Source organism: Lonchura striata, chromosome 1 (genome assembly GCF_046129695.1).
Source record: "Lonchura striata isolate bLonStr1 chromosome 1, bLonStr1.mat, whole genome shotgun sequence".
In the NCBI taxonomy this organism is placed as follows: domain Eukaryota; kingdom Metazoa; phylum Chordata; class Aves; order Passeriformes; family Estrildidae; genus Lonchura; species Lonchura striata.
This window is the reverse complement of record NC_134603.1, coordinates 87633801-87648637: the sequence shown is the minus strand read 5'-3', so window position 1 is coordinate 87648637 and position 14837 is coordinate 87633801. Positions and strand designations below refer to the sequence as shown.

Genomic DNA, 14837 nt, shown 5'->3' with positions numbered 1-14837 from the left:
AAACAATACTGTTGGTTTAAGAGGAGGACAAACCTCATGTACACTTTAATTGTCCTTAAATGATTTTTAGATATGTACATGAATGAGACTCCTTTTCTCAAAACTGCTCAGCAGATTTTATTCTGTAAAAGCATTTACTTTTTATCTTCTGTTCTGCAGAGGATGAAACCTGTTAAGGAATGAATTTACATGTATTGGGGAGACTATGTGTGTAACATACATAAAGTCTTGCAATTTTCCCTCAGTCAAGGAGTCGGTATATTAATAGCCAGGAAATCAAACTGCTGTATGAAATTAGTCCCGTTGGCTTTAGTATGTGAGGACTTTTTAAACTTTAATGTGTTACATTTTTCAAGGCTGTTTTGAAGAGAGGGATTTGATTTTGTCTCTAGGGGAGAAGCATTGTCACAGTGTTGTCTCTTCCTGCACACCTGGAAACCACGGCACAAGGACGAACTGAGACCAAGCCTAGAACTGGTGTTCTCTGTGTCAAGGCATTCCTCCTCTGAATAAAGACATCTCTTGAAAATAGTTGTGCTTTACGGTGGTGAATGAGTGCTACTGCAACTGCTGTCTGTTAAATGTAATGTCTCACTCACATGTTGGCCTCTTGCTATTAGTGTGTGTGTGTGTGTGTGTGTCTCCCACCCCTAATTCTCATGTGGGTGTGTTATGGGTGTGGGGCTGAATTTATAAACATTTTATGCTGCTGAAAAGAATAAGAAATACAAGGGTTTGGCAGTGTGACTGGAAAACTACTTTCAAAATGTGTTTGTTTTCATATTTGGTACATCTGACCAGGCCAAGAGATCATCCTTTTCTGACATTGAAACTTTGTTTCTTTTCTTTTCTCTACATAATTCCTAATAATTTTTTTTTTACCTCTGATTATCTAATAGTAAATGGGTCTGTTCATTAGTCAAAAAAAGTAGTTTTAATGCAGCCTGGGTTGCAGGAGAGGTTCTTTGTCTTGTTCCATTTTTATTTTGACTTCTATGTAGACTAAAAAATCTGAGTGCTCTTTCCCAACCTGATAGGGTCGGACATTTGTTTTTTTTAAAGTAGCTAAAGGTCTGAATGTTATTTTGATGACTGCTTTGTGGTCTTTCCCTGTTGTGAAAGGAAGTTGTGTTTTAGTCAAATTAATAGTGTAATCTTGTTCAACAATATTAGAACCCCCCCGAATGTTTTCTCTTATTTAGCATTAGTTGCATTTTATGTATTATTTTCAATTTGCCTGCTTCATAGGTTAAGTGACTGATAATTAATTGGAAATTATGATTTCTTTGAAGAAATATCAATGAGACAGAAAGCTTTATCTATTTTAGCATTTTGTCCTAAGCGTGTGTACATGGAGGAAACGGATATTCTTGCCTGTATGGATACATTAATGATGGATGTGTGTATAAATATGCCTAAGTCATGGCAGGGTTTCTCCTGCTTTAGCAGGATGTCAGTTTGAGTAAGGCATCCTAAAATTATATTTTACATGTATTCATTGCTCACTGGCTTTTGTTTTTTAAAGATACATCAGGCAATACTTCAATGCTCAATGTACTGAATAGTAGAAGTGACATGAATTTTCTTATCCAAACTGGTACAAGCCATTCTGATGAATGCTAAAGCACTAAACTATTTGAGATAGTGCTTAATAATCTAATGAGATATATTATTATTTGTTTGAAAAAAGACACTCTAACTTCACAAGGATAATGGTTATGCTAGTAATTTTGTACTATAAACCATTTTTGACAGGATTAGGGTTTATATATGCACTTCTGCAGATAATTCTGGGATTCAGTTCTGTTAATGAATTTAGATATCAATAGGCTCTGAACTTACAGAAAGGTTTGGATCCTGAAAAAAATAGTATCCTCGTTTGAATGGAGGCAGATATTGGTTGAATATCTTTTGTCTGAAAATTGCTGAGCTGTACTTACACCATAACTAAGATATAACCAAAACCAGAAATATGTTTCCTTCCAAAGCAGCTGCATTGATTTTTCTCTTTAGTAGAGGTCCACATGTTCTGAATTGTGATTTGTGATACTTTTGTAGTATTAATTCACAGTGGAGCTGAAGCAGGGATTTTGTTTTCTTAGTGAAACTTGCTTTTGTTGACCACTTAATTTTGCCTTTGTCTAGGCAAGATCTTTCTGGGCATTGTGACCATTCTTTTTAACTTTATCTTCCATGATGTGCAACCTAGTGGCATCTCAGCTGGTAAATGAGATAACAGTTTATTCCCCATCAGCAAAAAAAAATAAAAAGAAATTACAATAGAAATGCTCATGTGTCTCTTTTTTTTTTTTTCTAAAACACAAAACAAAGAAAAACAAAAAACCCTTCCAAGAATGTAATTGAATATAAAGTGATCTTGCAAATAGCCAACCTATTATTAATGGCTCAGTTTGGAGTTTTTTAATATTATATAAGTTAGGAGTTGACAGGTTAAGTAATTCTTAACACAGGTTTGTTTCTTTCTGTTTTGTAGACAACTCTGCTGAAGCAGATTTATGGTTGCTGAACAGTTGTACAGTAAAAAATCCTGCTGAGGACCATTTCAGAAACTCAATCAAGTAAGTTGTTTCCTTACAAACATTTTTAACTATCAGTGGGTATTGCATGTCTTAAAGCCTTGTGTTCTCAATCTAGAAGTAATTTTGTGTTTTAGAGCAATAAATGTGCTGAGTTTGTGTTAGAATGGTGAATTCTCTCAAATGGATTTGTAAGGTAGAGTGGATTTTTTTAAAATAACATTAGCTTGCAGGTGATTATCACGATACTTATTAGGAGAACTGCTGACCCATTTAGATAGGGACTTCTATATTACTTTTCAAGACAATGTCGTCATAGTCTTCTGAAGAGTTGACTGTGCTTTTGTTTTTTTTTTTTTTTTTTTTTTAATATGTGAATTGTTAGGTTGTTTCTACTTAAACGTGGCCTGAGACCTCCTTTTCAGTGGTGTGCAGCAGTGGCCATAAATTAAATGACAAGAAATACCTTAACATGAGAAAGAACTTCTTTATATTGAGGGTATCAGAGCACTGAACAGGCTGGTTAGGGGGTGGTGGAGTCTCCCTCTTTGGAGACATTCCAAACCCACCTGGATGTGTCCCTGTGTCACCTGCTCTGGGTTACCATGCCTTGCCAGGGGGATTGGACAAGATGATGTCCAGAAGCCCCTTCCAACCATACCAATTCTGTGATTCTTTAAAAAGGGTGTCTGGCATATACTTAAAACCAGCTATTGCACTATACATTTCCTTGAAATATTAGCTGATTAGCTTATAATAGAAGTCTTGTGAGGAATGTGTTTATTACGCTGTACCATTCCATTGATGTCAAACAAAATGACATGGTAGCGGTTTTGCCTCCAGTTTCGGCAGAAGTGTAGATATAATGAGAGTAACTAAAAAACCTGTACACATACAGCTGTCACTGTCCAGTGTAAAGAAATACTGTGGTATGTGTCTTGTAAATTTTATCTTTAGTAAACAAATTTGGCTATTTGTGCAGTCATTTGTTTAGTGTAGTGCACTGGGAAATCCATTTTGGTTAGAAACACATAGTTCTTGAGAATGGAAAGAGGAGAGAGAAACTGGATATAAGCTACCGGCTTGTAATGTTGGAGTTACTAACAGGCTCTCAGGCATCTAACCTGGAACAGAAACCTCCTGTCTGCTGTAGGTGGCACAACAGAAATTTCTTCCACCCCTGAGAATGCTTCACTTTCTGGCTGCTGGTGTTGCACTTCGTCACCAGAATGGCTTATGCCTTTCTTCTCTGTTGCCAAAAAAAAAACCAAAAGAAAAAAACAAAACAAAAAAACAGCAAACTATTCCCAGAATACTTCCAGCAGTTAGTGTTGGCCAACAGAACTGATGACAAGATAGTTTCCAGCTCAGTTGTGGCCATCCTTCTATTTTACTAATCCTGTGCCAGAAATGATGTGGTATGGTGTGTGTCCTAGCCAGGAGAATAGAGTTGGTTAAGAAAGAGGGCCTAACTGAAAGCAAATGACCAAAAATATTTCTTTGAAGAACATGTTTCTGTTGCTGATCTGTTCATGACCTTGGATTTATTCTTTTTTATCCTTTCATCTCCCTATACTTGTTCTTTTCCTGTAACATGCATCCTTTAAACTCAGATCCTGGCAGTTTCCAGCCATGGAGAATGACATCTTCTGTAGTTGTTTCTGATTTTTCATAAAGAGCATTAAACACAGGGGAAGCACATTGTCTTTCTAAAGAACACAACTTCTCCCAAATAGTTCTTAATTTGTAACAGCAAAAACCCAATGCATGAAGCTTGGGTGATACAAAATGAGCTGCCATTATATCCTGTCAGAGCAGCTTGTTAGTAACTATGGAGATCTTTGTTTTTCTCAATTGAGTAACAAAATAAACGTGGTGTGTGTGTGTGCGTGGTCAAAGCAAACATGGTTGGAGTAGAAAAAATAATATTCAGCCCTGCAAAATTCTTCTTAAAAAAAACCCAACACTATCTTGAAAGTGTTACATAGTATTATGCATATTATTGAGAAAGGTATTTATTTATTCTCTGCCCACTGCAGCACTTCCTACATTGCTTGCATATATGACTTTAAGATGCACTGATTCAAACCAGTGGTAGCGTGTTCACGCTGGTGGTTAAGGAATGACTGTGAAAAGCTGATCCCCCACTAATAACATGGGCCAAAGAATGTGCCAGAACCCAACAAGTTGTGTAGGTATGACCTTTTTTGTCTTTCTTTTCTTCTAAAAAAGGAACAAAACTGTTCCCAGACAATCTGAACCTTTGCAGATGTATATACAGCTGATACAAGATGACTGACAAGATGACTTTGCTAGTTTTTTTTCTTACAGCTCTTAAGAATACTCTCCAGTATCAATTCTTCAATATCAATAAAGTTGAACTTGCCCAACCAGAGTAATGGTATGGAGGGTAAAGAGTTGTTTAAAGACATTAGTTATGGATGGGAATTGAGTTTCCTGGGTAGATTTTATCCTCAGTTGGTTAATCTTAAAATAAGATTAAAGTAGAGGTAGGCAATAGCAGTAGAGAATTCCAACTATAATTAAGTGTGTGGAGTTAAAAGAAAATTACTAAGGCTTGTGTTTTGTTTAGTGATGGATCTACCTCTTGTGCTTTAGTAGAGTATTTGCTGGGCATTCCAGGAAATTAGCAGCTTTTGGAAAGTTATATTTTTTTAAAGTTGAATTTATTTTGCCTTAAAATAAAATAATACTTTAAATATAATCTATTTATTAAAAAAATCACTCATTTCCTTTTTTTTTTTCTGGTAATGTTTCAGTATGGTATCTTTGCTTTGGACCTGATAATCTGTCAGTGTGACCAACTTGTATATACATATACAACTGTATATGTATAAATGTGTTTTATAAATAGTATAAATAACAAAAAAAAAGAGTAAAATATCATTAAATTTTTTCCAGAGAGATGTCACTATTTATTTATTTTGGAGAATGTTGGTTAGTTTTTTGGTGGTTCATTTATGTGCCTCTGCTTATTGTGTTTCTGAGGTGTTTTTTTTTTGTTTGTTTTGTTTTTTGTTTTGGGTTTGTTTTTTTTTTTTGTTGTTTTGGTTTTTTTTTTTTGTTTTCCTCATTTGCAGAAGGTTATCTGGTAATATTTTTTGCTGTAAGTTATTTTAGTCAAAAATAATTTTCTTAAAACTTAGCTGTTAGTAATAGCAATAATGAACTTTCAAGAAGTAAGTTACTAACCTTAACTTGCGTAAACCACAGTAAATCTGGTAAGACTGATGAAGAGAATTAAGCCCAAGAGAGTGTGCTAGAGGAGCTTGCTTCCTTTAAAATAAAGTTATTTTGCTCTTCAGTTTCATGCTCCATTAATTTCTGTGCTCTGATACTCGTTTTCTTGACTGTTACATCTCAGATATGTAACCCAGTTTTCCTGATGACCTCTGAAGATTCAGAAACTCTTGAGTGTTTCTAGCTAGCTGTCTTTTCCCTTGCTTGATCCTTTCCTGAGTGCTGGTATAAGTTACTCATGTGTTTGGGGACTTTGGCTTTTCCTTAAGGAGTTCTCCTGCTGGTTGAAGTGTTATGGAGAGGAATTTGGTGACTTACTTATTAAAACAGCCAGAATTATGTTGTCTGGGAGGAAAGATGTGGTTATGCTGTTGAGGTATTCATGGCTTGTCTTATGGTATAGAATAAGCCTGACCACTATAAATAATCATCTTTGTCACTATATATAATTAACATGTAGCATTAACACACATTCTCTGATGTATTTGTTGCTGCATTCACTTTAAGGCATGCTCCAGTGTATGTTCAGCCCTTTTCTTTCTGATAGCTATGAGTTGTGACACAGATGCAAGGGCTTTTAGCACTGAAGTAGCACCATGTGGCTTCCAGTTCTGTCCTTGCTTCAGTTTTCACCAATTCATAAATAAACACTGTGTGTGGGATCTCACTTTCATGCTAGAAGGAGCATCAAAACCCATAGAATTTGTGGAAATGTTTAAGAGGACTGTGATTGTAGATGTTGCAAATTGTTTAAAGCTCTCAGTGGATTAAATTGAAGAGTATGCCTTTGGATGCTACAGGATTTCTGTTAACCAAATGCAATTGTGTTAATGTTAAGTACAGAAAGAGGTTAAATACAAAAGCTTTTTCAGAGATAAGAATAATTTTCTGCTGCTTGAAATCTTTGCAAATGAAAATAAGCCTGGAAGAAGGTTTTTTGTTGTTTTTTTTCCTGACATTTATGAATGTAATTTATATGATGCATTTTGAAATTGAGCAAAATGAAAAATTGCACACTATGCAGGGTTATCACTTTCTTTAACACAGCATTAATCCTTTTGCTGTTTATAATACATTTCCAGTGTAGAAGTAGCCTGTGATTTAGAGTTGTTTACACTGTTCATGCAATACAATCTAAGCTGTGATGTACTTCCAGGAGAGATACATAAGTATTTCGAAGCTCTTTATTTTATACATCCTGTCAGCATAAGAAGATCACGTCCCCAGGTGTAAGTTTCTGAGCTGAATGTTGCATTTTACAGAAATAGTGTGTTGCCATCACTGGGTGTTTGTGTTGGAATACTTAAGGTAACAGGGCAGTACTGAGAATTGTAGGTAGGGGTACTGCTGTCTCCCACTTGTATTGAAGAAATCTGAGGAAGGCCTGGATTCTCTGAAATAAAAATGCTTGCAAAACAAACTTCACTGGGTAGGAGGAAGTTGGACACTTGATTTCTTTTTCCCCTAGGACTCTTGCAAATAATACTCCTTGCTCAGACTCTCTAAACTAGCCTAGATCATGTTGGTGAAAGCCTTGCCGTTTGCCAGGATGAAAGACTCAAACACCTACAGATTGACAAAGTGCTTGTATTCAAGATTTATGCTATATTCACAGTGAGAGAAACTCCTTCCCCAGCTAATAGAAGTTACTTGGTTTTGAGTAGAGGCTCTAAATCAATTATCTAGAATTTAAAATCACAATTATATTCTAAGAACACCCTGAGGAGCCTTAAATCAGTTAAGTTCATTGCTTCATCAAAACCTTGATTGGAATAGATTTAGGCACAACATTTATATGTTTACACATGTAGGAGATCTGTTAAGATGTCAGCAATCACATACCATTAACCCAAATTAACTTTAAAATTAGTTTTGGATTGCATTCTGTTTTGTAAAGAAATCTATTTTTTTTAGGAAGTGCCCTAATCTTTGATGTAATTAGTTGGTTGAAAACACTGAACATTTCTCTTATGTTCACCAGATTGGTTTTTTTTGTTTAGGTTTGGGTTTTTTAGTGGTTTTTTTTTTTTTGGTGTTTTTTTTTTTTTTTGAGCTTCTGGGTTTTCCAGGCAAAAATTTCAAGAACGTTTTCTACTTTAGCATTTGAGAGGTTTTTTTTTGTTTTTTTTTTTTTTTTTTTTTACAGCTGTGCCCATCCATACGACAAAGCAATGATTTTTTTTAAATGTTCATTCTACTAGTTAATGTTTTTTAGCTTAAGCAATGCCAGTTTCGCATTTATGTATTTGATCAAGATTTACCAAGGAGTATAGCTGACTCCAAATGCTCTGTGGCTTCCAAATTCTGCAGAAGGATTTTATAGGCTTGGAACAAAAATGTTTTTAAGCTGAAGTCTTTATTTAAAACCTTATCAATCTAGTAAGTATTTTTTCCTTCTTTTTATATTTACTGAATATTGTCATCACATGCTTTTAGTGTCTTAAGCTGATGGAAGACATAGCTGTTGGTGAAGAATTCTGTGATTTAAATGATGTTTGTTAGTGGAAAAGTTTTAGCTGCATTTGAGTGTGTTCTTTTTCTTGCACTCACGTCTGCTGTAAAAAAGAATGTTAAAAGCTGGTTGACGTGATGCTATAAAACACAGAGAAAAAGCACACCATATAGAACTGAGTGCTTTCCATTGTACAGTATTTAGAAGATAACAGGATTATGGACTGCTTGTGAATGCATGGCCACATTTTGAAGAGATTTGCAAAAGCTTGGGTTATAAACTTGTGTGTGCTTTAGTTTAATATTTTAAAAGGTTTTTTAAAAAGTACAGGAATAGAACCTATTAAAATCAACTTTTAAATGTGATTCTAGAAATCTTTGCTACTTGGATAGGAACACATTTGGGACTGCTTTAAGTACTACATGATATTGATGCTTTGAGATGTTACTGCAGTACTGATTAAGCCTCAGATGCTTTAGTGGGCTAATTAGCTTTAGATACTCTTTATGTCTTGAGCCAGATCACTGGGGACAAATGAATGTTTGATTGCAATTTTAGAGAAGAAAATATGGCCAGGACATGAGAGGCCAACTTTATTTCATGACTTAATGTATCTGTATTTGAACTTTTTTTTGAGGCTGTAGTTACAGGTCTGCAGCTATGTAGGCTCCAGGAGCACTGGTGCTTCACAGGCAGTGTTTACAGACATTGAAAATCAGTAAAGTTCATTGCTAAACATACAAGATACACTTTCCTTTGCAAACAAATGCAATCAACCATTACACTTAAGTGATATGAGTAAACAAGGAAGACTTCTGATGTAAAAAGTATAGCTCCCCTGATAGTTCATACAGTAATGCTTTAGCTTTTCTCCTTATCAGCCAAAATGGGGACACAGGTATCATGGAACTGTAGAATATCCAGAGCTGGAATGGACCCAGAAGGATTGTGGGGTCCTGGCCCTGCACAGGACATGCCAAGAGTCGCACCATATGCCCGAGAGCATTGATAAAATGTTTCTTGAACTCTTCAGGCTTGGTGCTGTAAACACTTCCCCAGGGAGCCTGTTCCAGTGCACAACCACCCTCTGAGCGAAGAGCCTTTTACTAATGCCCATCCTGAACCTCCCCTGACACAGCTTCAGGCCATTGCCTCGGGCCCTGTCACTTGGACTTTTTCAGCATTTTAGAGCAAGAACTTGCAGGCGTGTATAACATCTGAAACCTGTTTTAAGAAAATGAGCAGCACTGAAAAGTATATCTAATTCTCATAATGCATTGCTGATGTTATCATTAGTTAAAAGCCAGAACAGTTCTTCCCCCTCATCTCAGACTTGGTGAAAATGCATACTTTTAGGAAACCTCTCCAGACAGAGTAAAGGAAATTAGCAAAAGTAAGAATTGGGCTTTCCTAGTGTTTCTCGTGCTGTTCTGCCATATGCTTGCCTTGGGGACAGGGTGTTCTCTTGGGCTCTTAGTGCTGGTGACCCCCTCTTTGCTGAGACCAGGGACAGATACAACAGAAACGGTCAAGAAGATGGAGACACTGTTTTGGGTCAGAAGTTTCAAGTTTGTTTTGTTGCTTAATCAAGGGCTTTAAAGAAGAGGCTTTTTGAGGGATTGGAAACATTTGAGCAAAACTGTGCTTGGTTTCCTATTATGGACATGTGCATAAAAACCATGTTGAAATCCAATTGAAATGTCTTGCCTCTTTTAACAGGATGGGGACAATGATTTCTTGTGACCAAGTTCCTTCCTTGATTTAACTCACATTTCAGATTAGCACCTGAACCTCTAGTTAGTCCTTACTGGATTGGAGGGTTTTCTGTTCTCTGTTCAAAAAATAGGCTACTAAATAAGGACTTTAAAAGTCTCGTTTGGGTTGTAGTGTGCAAAAGAATAAAATCCACCACTGTGTGTGTAGATTGAAGGAATGTGAATGGAATCAGAATATAAACAGTTTGTAAGTCAGCATGCCTTCAGGTGGAAAATACCCCTATGGAGCTGGCTAAAGCAAAGAGCTGGTGACAACTCCTGAGGAGCTTGCGATTCAAACAGTGGTGAGATAGTGGACAACTGCTGGAAACAGCAGCAGTCTGAGACATTGTAGTGTGTTTTTTTATTGCTTCAAACAGTAGGCTGTGTATATTTTCTTGTCCTTGGAACAATATTTATGACTTATCCAAGCAGACTGTGCCCAGTAGTGGACTACTGAAGCTGAACTTTGTGTTGCAATTAATTTGGGGATGTGCAGTCGGAATCCTTGCTCCTTCTGCCATGTGACATTCACCTCCCATCTGTTGGGGAATTTCTTGTTTCTTTCTCTTATTTAGAGGTAACCAAATTACTTGCTCCAGCACTAAGAAGTGCAGGAGATACTAAGAGATCTTAGATTTGCCTCAAATAAGCAATAGCATTACTGAGAGAGGATGTAGTATTAATTGATGTCCATTGAAATAACATGGGACAGGATGAGGACAGAACTCTGCTTGGGCTGGTTTGCCTGAATACAGTCATAAGAGGTGAAAAAGAATGGAATGTTTTATTGGTTCTGTTTGTTTTCCTTTTTCCTCTTGCTCTTTTGAGCTTTTAACTAGACCAAAATATATGAAATACAGTACAATGATGAAAGGGTGATCCAGCAATACAAATTGTTAGCTGATTTTTTGGATGGCTGTACAGAATTAGTGTTTCACTTATTATGTGTCCCCCTATCTTGACAGGGGTTTTGTTTTACCATTTCAGAGAGATGAATTGAGGAGAAATGGTTAATGATGAGTGGTGGAAGCAGGTGGTTGGTAGCTTTAGCTATTTATCTAATTGGCTGCATGTTGGCTGTTGTCCTAGCAGGCCTGACTTTTCCTAGGGAGGGAGCATAGGAAAACATGCAGAAACTTGCTGTAGCTGGACAAAGGCAAAAATCAGCATGATCTAAACTTGTCCTTACTGACAAGTATGATTTTATTTGTTTTTGATTCAAAAGATTATCTACTAATGCTTTATGGGTGTTTGTCCTAGAACAGAGAATGCTTGCTTGTTCAGGTGAGTTTGAGTGTCAAAAACATTTTCTCTTGTACTTCTGAAAGCATTTTTCTTGTGGTTGTTAGATGCTAACCCACAAAGAGCAAAAATAGTGCTGGTGATTTTTTTGTCTACATTCAACAAAGCTCTTGTTTTTTACTCTAAGTTCCATTGTAATTCCTGTGTCTGTTTAACATGCATCTGCAAAGATTGATGGTATACTGAGGTTTTCTTGTGGCACATTTAGTCAAGGCAAGTTGGGATATTACCAGTGCAGCACAGCAGTTCACGTTTGGCATTGTACACCTCAGCTGCTGACTTGACCCTTGGTGTGCTGCTCTTGGGAGGGACATGGGCATAGAGAACTATTCCTCTTGGATTTAAATTTTTTATCCAAATGTTTTTCTTTACTTGTAAAATTTTCTTTTTAGCTTTCAATGAAAAATAAGGCAGAAACACAGGCTAACACCAAGACACAGTTGACCACAGAATTATTTCGTTACAAGTATGTGCTTGAATTTGAAACTTTCCTAAGAGATAATTCTGGTAACTACTTTTAACAAGATAAATAGTCAACTTTTTTCATGTATTGATTTTACAGCTCCAAGCACAATGGAAACTGACACTTGTTAGTGGCTCCAGCTACCAACATAACACAAATACTCAACAAGAAATTTTATATGTGTTTATTGCAAGTAGGAATAAACCTATTGTTTGCTTGGGTCTATTATATTTTATTAGCATGACCTCAAGGGAAACTCAGCAGTAAAGAGGCAGAGGCTCTTTTTTTTACAAAAGTACAATGTTAAATGAAATTGTCTAAAACACAGCAAAACTCATTGTAGAAGCAATCTGTGATTACCTCAATCCAATTGGGTAGCATGGATTTTTTTTTCTAACTACTTCATGTCTCTCCCTGTGCTTTTTAAATGTAGCCCATTTCCATAATAGATGTCTATTTGTATGCTTTTCCTTGTACCAGTCATTAAATAGGAACATTTACTTTGAGGAGTTGTCAAATTGATACCTGCAACTCCAAAAAATGAAGGTGAGTGAAAAATGTTATTTAGAGACAGAAAAGATGTAATGATCCTAACTACAGTGAAGAATTTTCTTTCACATTCTTTCAGAAAATAATACCATGTTTCTTAAGATTCCTGAATCTGGATTGTAAAATGTCTTATACAAGGAAAGCTGCCGGAAATGGGATTTTTACTTCAGATTGCTCTTCGCTTTAAATACTGCATTTTTAATGCATAATACTTGAACTTGAAATTATTCTTTCAGGTATTTCTTTTTTTCATACTTTTTTTCTTTTTGTTAGTAGGAGCTCTCTTGTTTAACCAGTGTTGGACACATTTGCTAACTTAGTTATATGAACTGTGCTGGACTGAACAATCAAATGATTCAAGCTGTTCAAAGGAAAAGACCAAAAATAGAAGAATTATTGAAATGGATGAACTTTTACACAAGAAATGGAAGCTATGGTTCTTTTGTTTTTATACATATGAAATTTTTGTGGCCTCTTTCGGTCCTATAGCTTGTAATTGCATTTATAACCTGTGAAATTGACTGTTTATGTATATATGGATGAAACACATATATACTCAATCATTATAGAAAACAGGTCAAATGTCGTTTTGCACAGGCTTTGTTTTGACCTTCCCTCTATGGCTCAGCAGAGTTGCTTCTAATTTAGTCCTGAACTAATATAAATTAAATGTATGGTAAACCTGGAGCTTCAGGATATGGTAACTTTGTAGGATTCACTGTCACAGAATCACAGAATGGTCTGAGTTGGAAGGGACCTTTAAAGGTCACCTTGTCCGACCTCCTGCAGTGAACAGGAATGTTTTAAACTAGATCAGAGTCCTGGCCAGCCTGGCCTTGAATGTTCCCAGGGATGGATATTCCACCACCTCTACAGACAACCTCTTCAGTTTAACACCATTATCCTGTGTCCTACTGCAACAGGTCCTATTACAAAGTCTCTCCCCAAACCATTCTCCTGTGTCCTATTGCAACAACTCCTATTACAGAGTCCATACCCATCTTTCCTATAACCCCTCATAATGTGCTGAAAATCCTCCTTTGGAGCCTTCTTCTCTCCAAACTGAACCACCCTCACTCTCTCAGCCTCTCCTCATAGGAGAGGTACTCCAGACCTCTGATCAAGTTTGTTGCCTCCTCTAAACTTGCTCCAAAATGTCAGGGACCTTTCTGTGCTGGGGACCCCCAGAGCTCAATGCAGCACTGCAGGTGAGGTCTCACCAGAGCAGAGCAGAGGGGCAGAATCCCCTACCCTCACCCTGCTTTGGATGCAGCCCAGGATACAATTGGCTTTCTGGGCTGCAAGATCACATAGATGGCTGAAATTCAGTATTTTATCCCACAGCACCCCCAAGTCCCTCTTGGCTTCCTCTCATGAGGCAAAGAATTATTTGCTTTGCATTTGAAATACATTAGTTTGCAGTGTTAATGGTATAATGCAGTGTTAAAAGATCTCTTGAGCAACATGTTTTTTAAGTCAACAGTTCACAGTTTTTACATCAAGCAGTGCATGCTCTTGGTTTTGTGGTTTCCATTTGTATTTCACAAAAAAACACCAGTTAAACATGCTTGTTGCAAAATTTTTAAGTTAAGCTATTGTGAAATGCTGCTTAACATATTATAATTATTGCAGGAAGGGCATTTAATGAGAATAAGCCAGGTATTGCGCACTCTGTTGTTATGATTCTTTACTGATGTTGTGGTTGAGATGCAGTGAGCTGATCTTGAATTTCTTGTGACTATTGCTCAGAAACCACATGCTAATATGACATTGTCATATTCTAAGAAAATGGTCAGGGAGTATGTTTGGATTGAGGGGAATGGGCTGTAACTGACTTCCTCTAATGTCCTAAATGATACTGCTTACATAACGAGGTTTCCAGCTGGGAATCACTGCTTGGTGCAATATTTCCATGTGAAGAGAATATTTCTCTTTCCCCTGCTCCCTGCTGGAGCTGTTGTGGTGACGCAGCTGCTACCAGCTTCACCCCTTGCCAGAGATGTGGCTTTGCTTTGTGGCCTCATGGGCAGATGGCAGGTAGCAGAATGGAGAGAGGGAGCAGCTTTATTTTGTCTTCTCTTAATATGCTTCAAGTAACTTAGTGATGGTGATGCTGCGTATTCCTTTCCCACCTTTGTCTTTCCTGACAGGGACGTGTAACTGTTTGCAGCCTTGGTGCTCTTTTGTTCACCTTTACCTACTGTCCTGAGGATTCGAGGTTTGAAATAGAATTAGAAAATCATTAAATCACTGTTTGAGGGTATTTTTTGCTTCTCCAGTGGTGTTTTGTAATGCTTTTCTTCTTGGTTTCTAATTTTGATATGTTTGTAATAGGAAAAGGCAGACCTTTTCAATAAGAATATTATTTCTTGATGTATGTTTTACCAAGATTACCTTTTTCTCAGCATTGAAATCTGAAATTGTATAATAAGAGGTTTTGTTACCGACCCATAGTAAATTTGGATAGTGTTGTTATTTTTCCCTTCCTTGGCTTACTTTTTTTTAAGGACACTTAC

General features: G+C 36.7%; 1 protein-coding gene across 3 annotated transcripts in view; it reads left to right on the top strand.

Moving 5' to 3' along the window:
• CDKAL1 (CDKAL1 threonylcarbamoyladenosine tRNA methylthiotransferase) overlaps positions 1-14837 on the top strand; it is a 375244-nt gene that overhangs the window by 63928 nt on the left and 296479 nt on the right. For all 3 annotated transcript variants that reach the window (XM_021553407.2, XM_021553406.2, XM_021553405.2), the window contains exon 5: positions 2495-2579. In XM_021553407.2, the coding sequence (XP_021409082.1) occupies positions 2495-2579 (85 nt within the window). The remainder of the gene's footprint in view (positions 1-2494; positions 2580-14837) is intronic.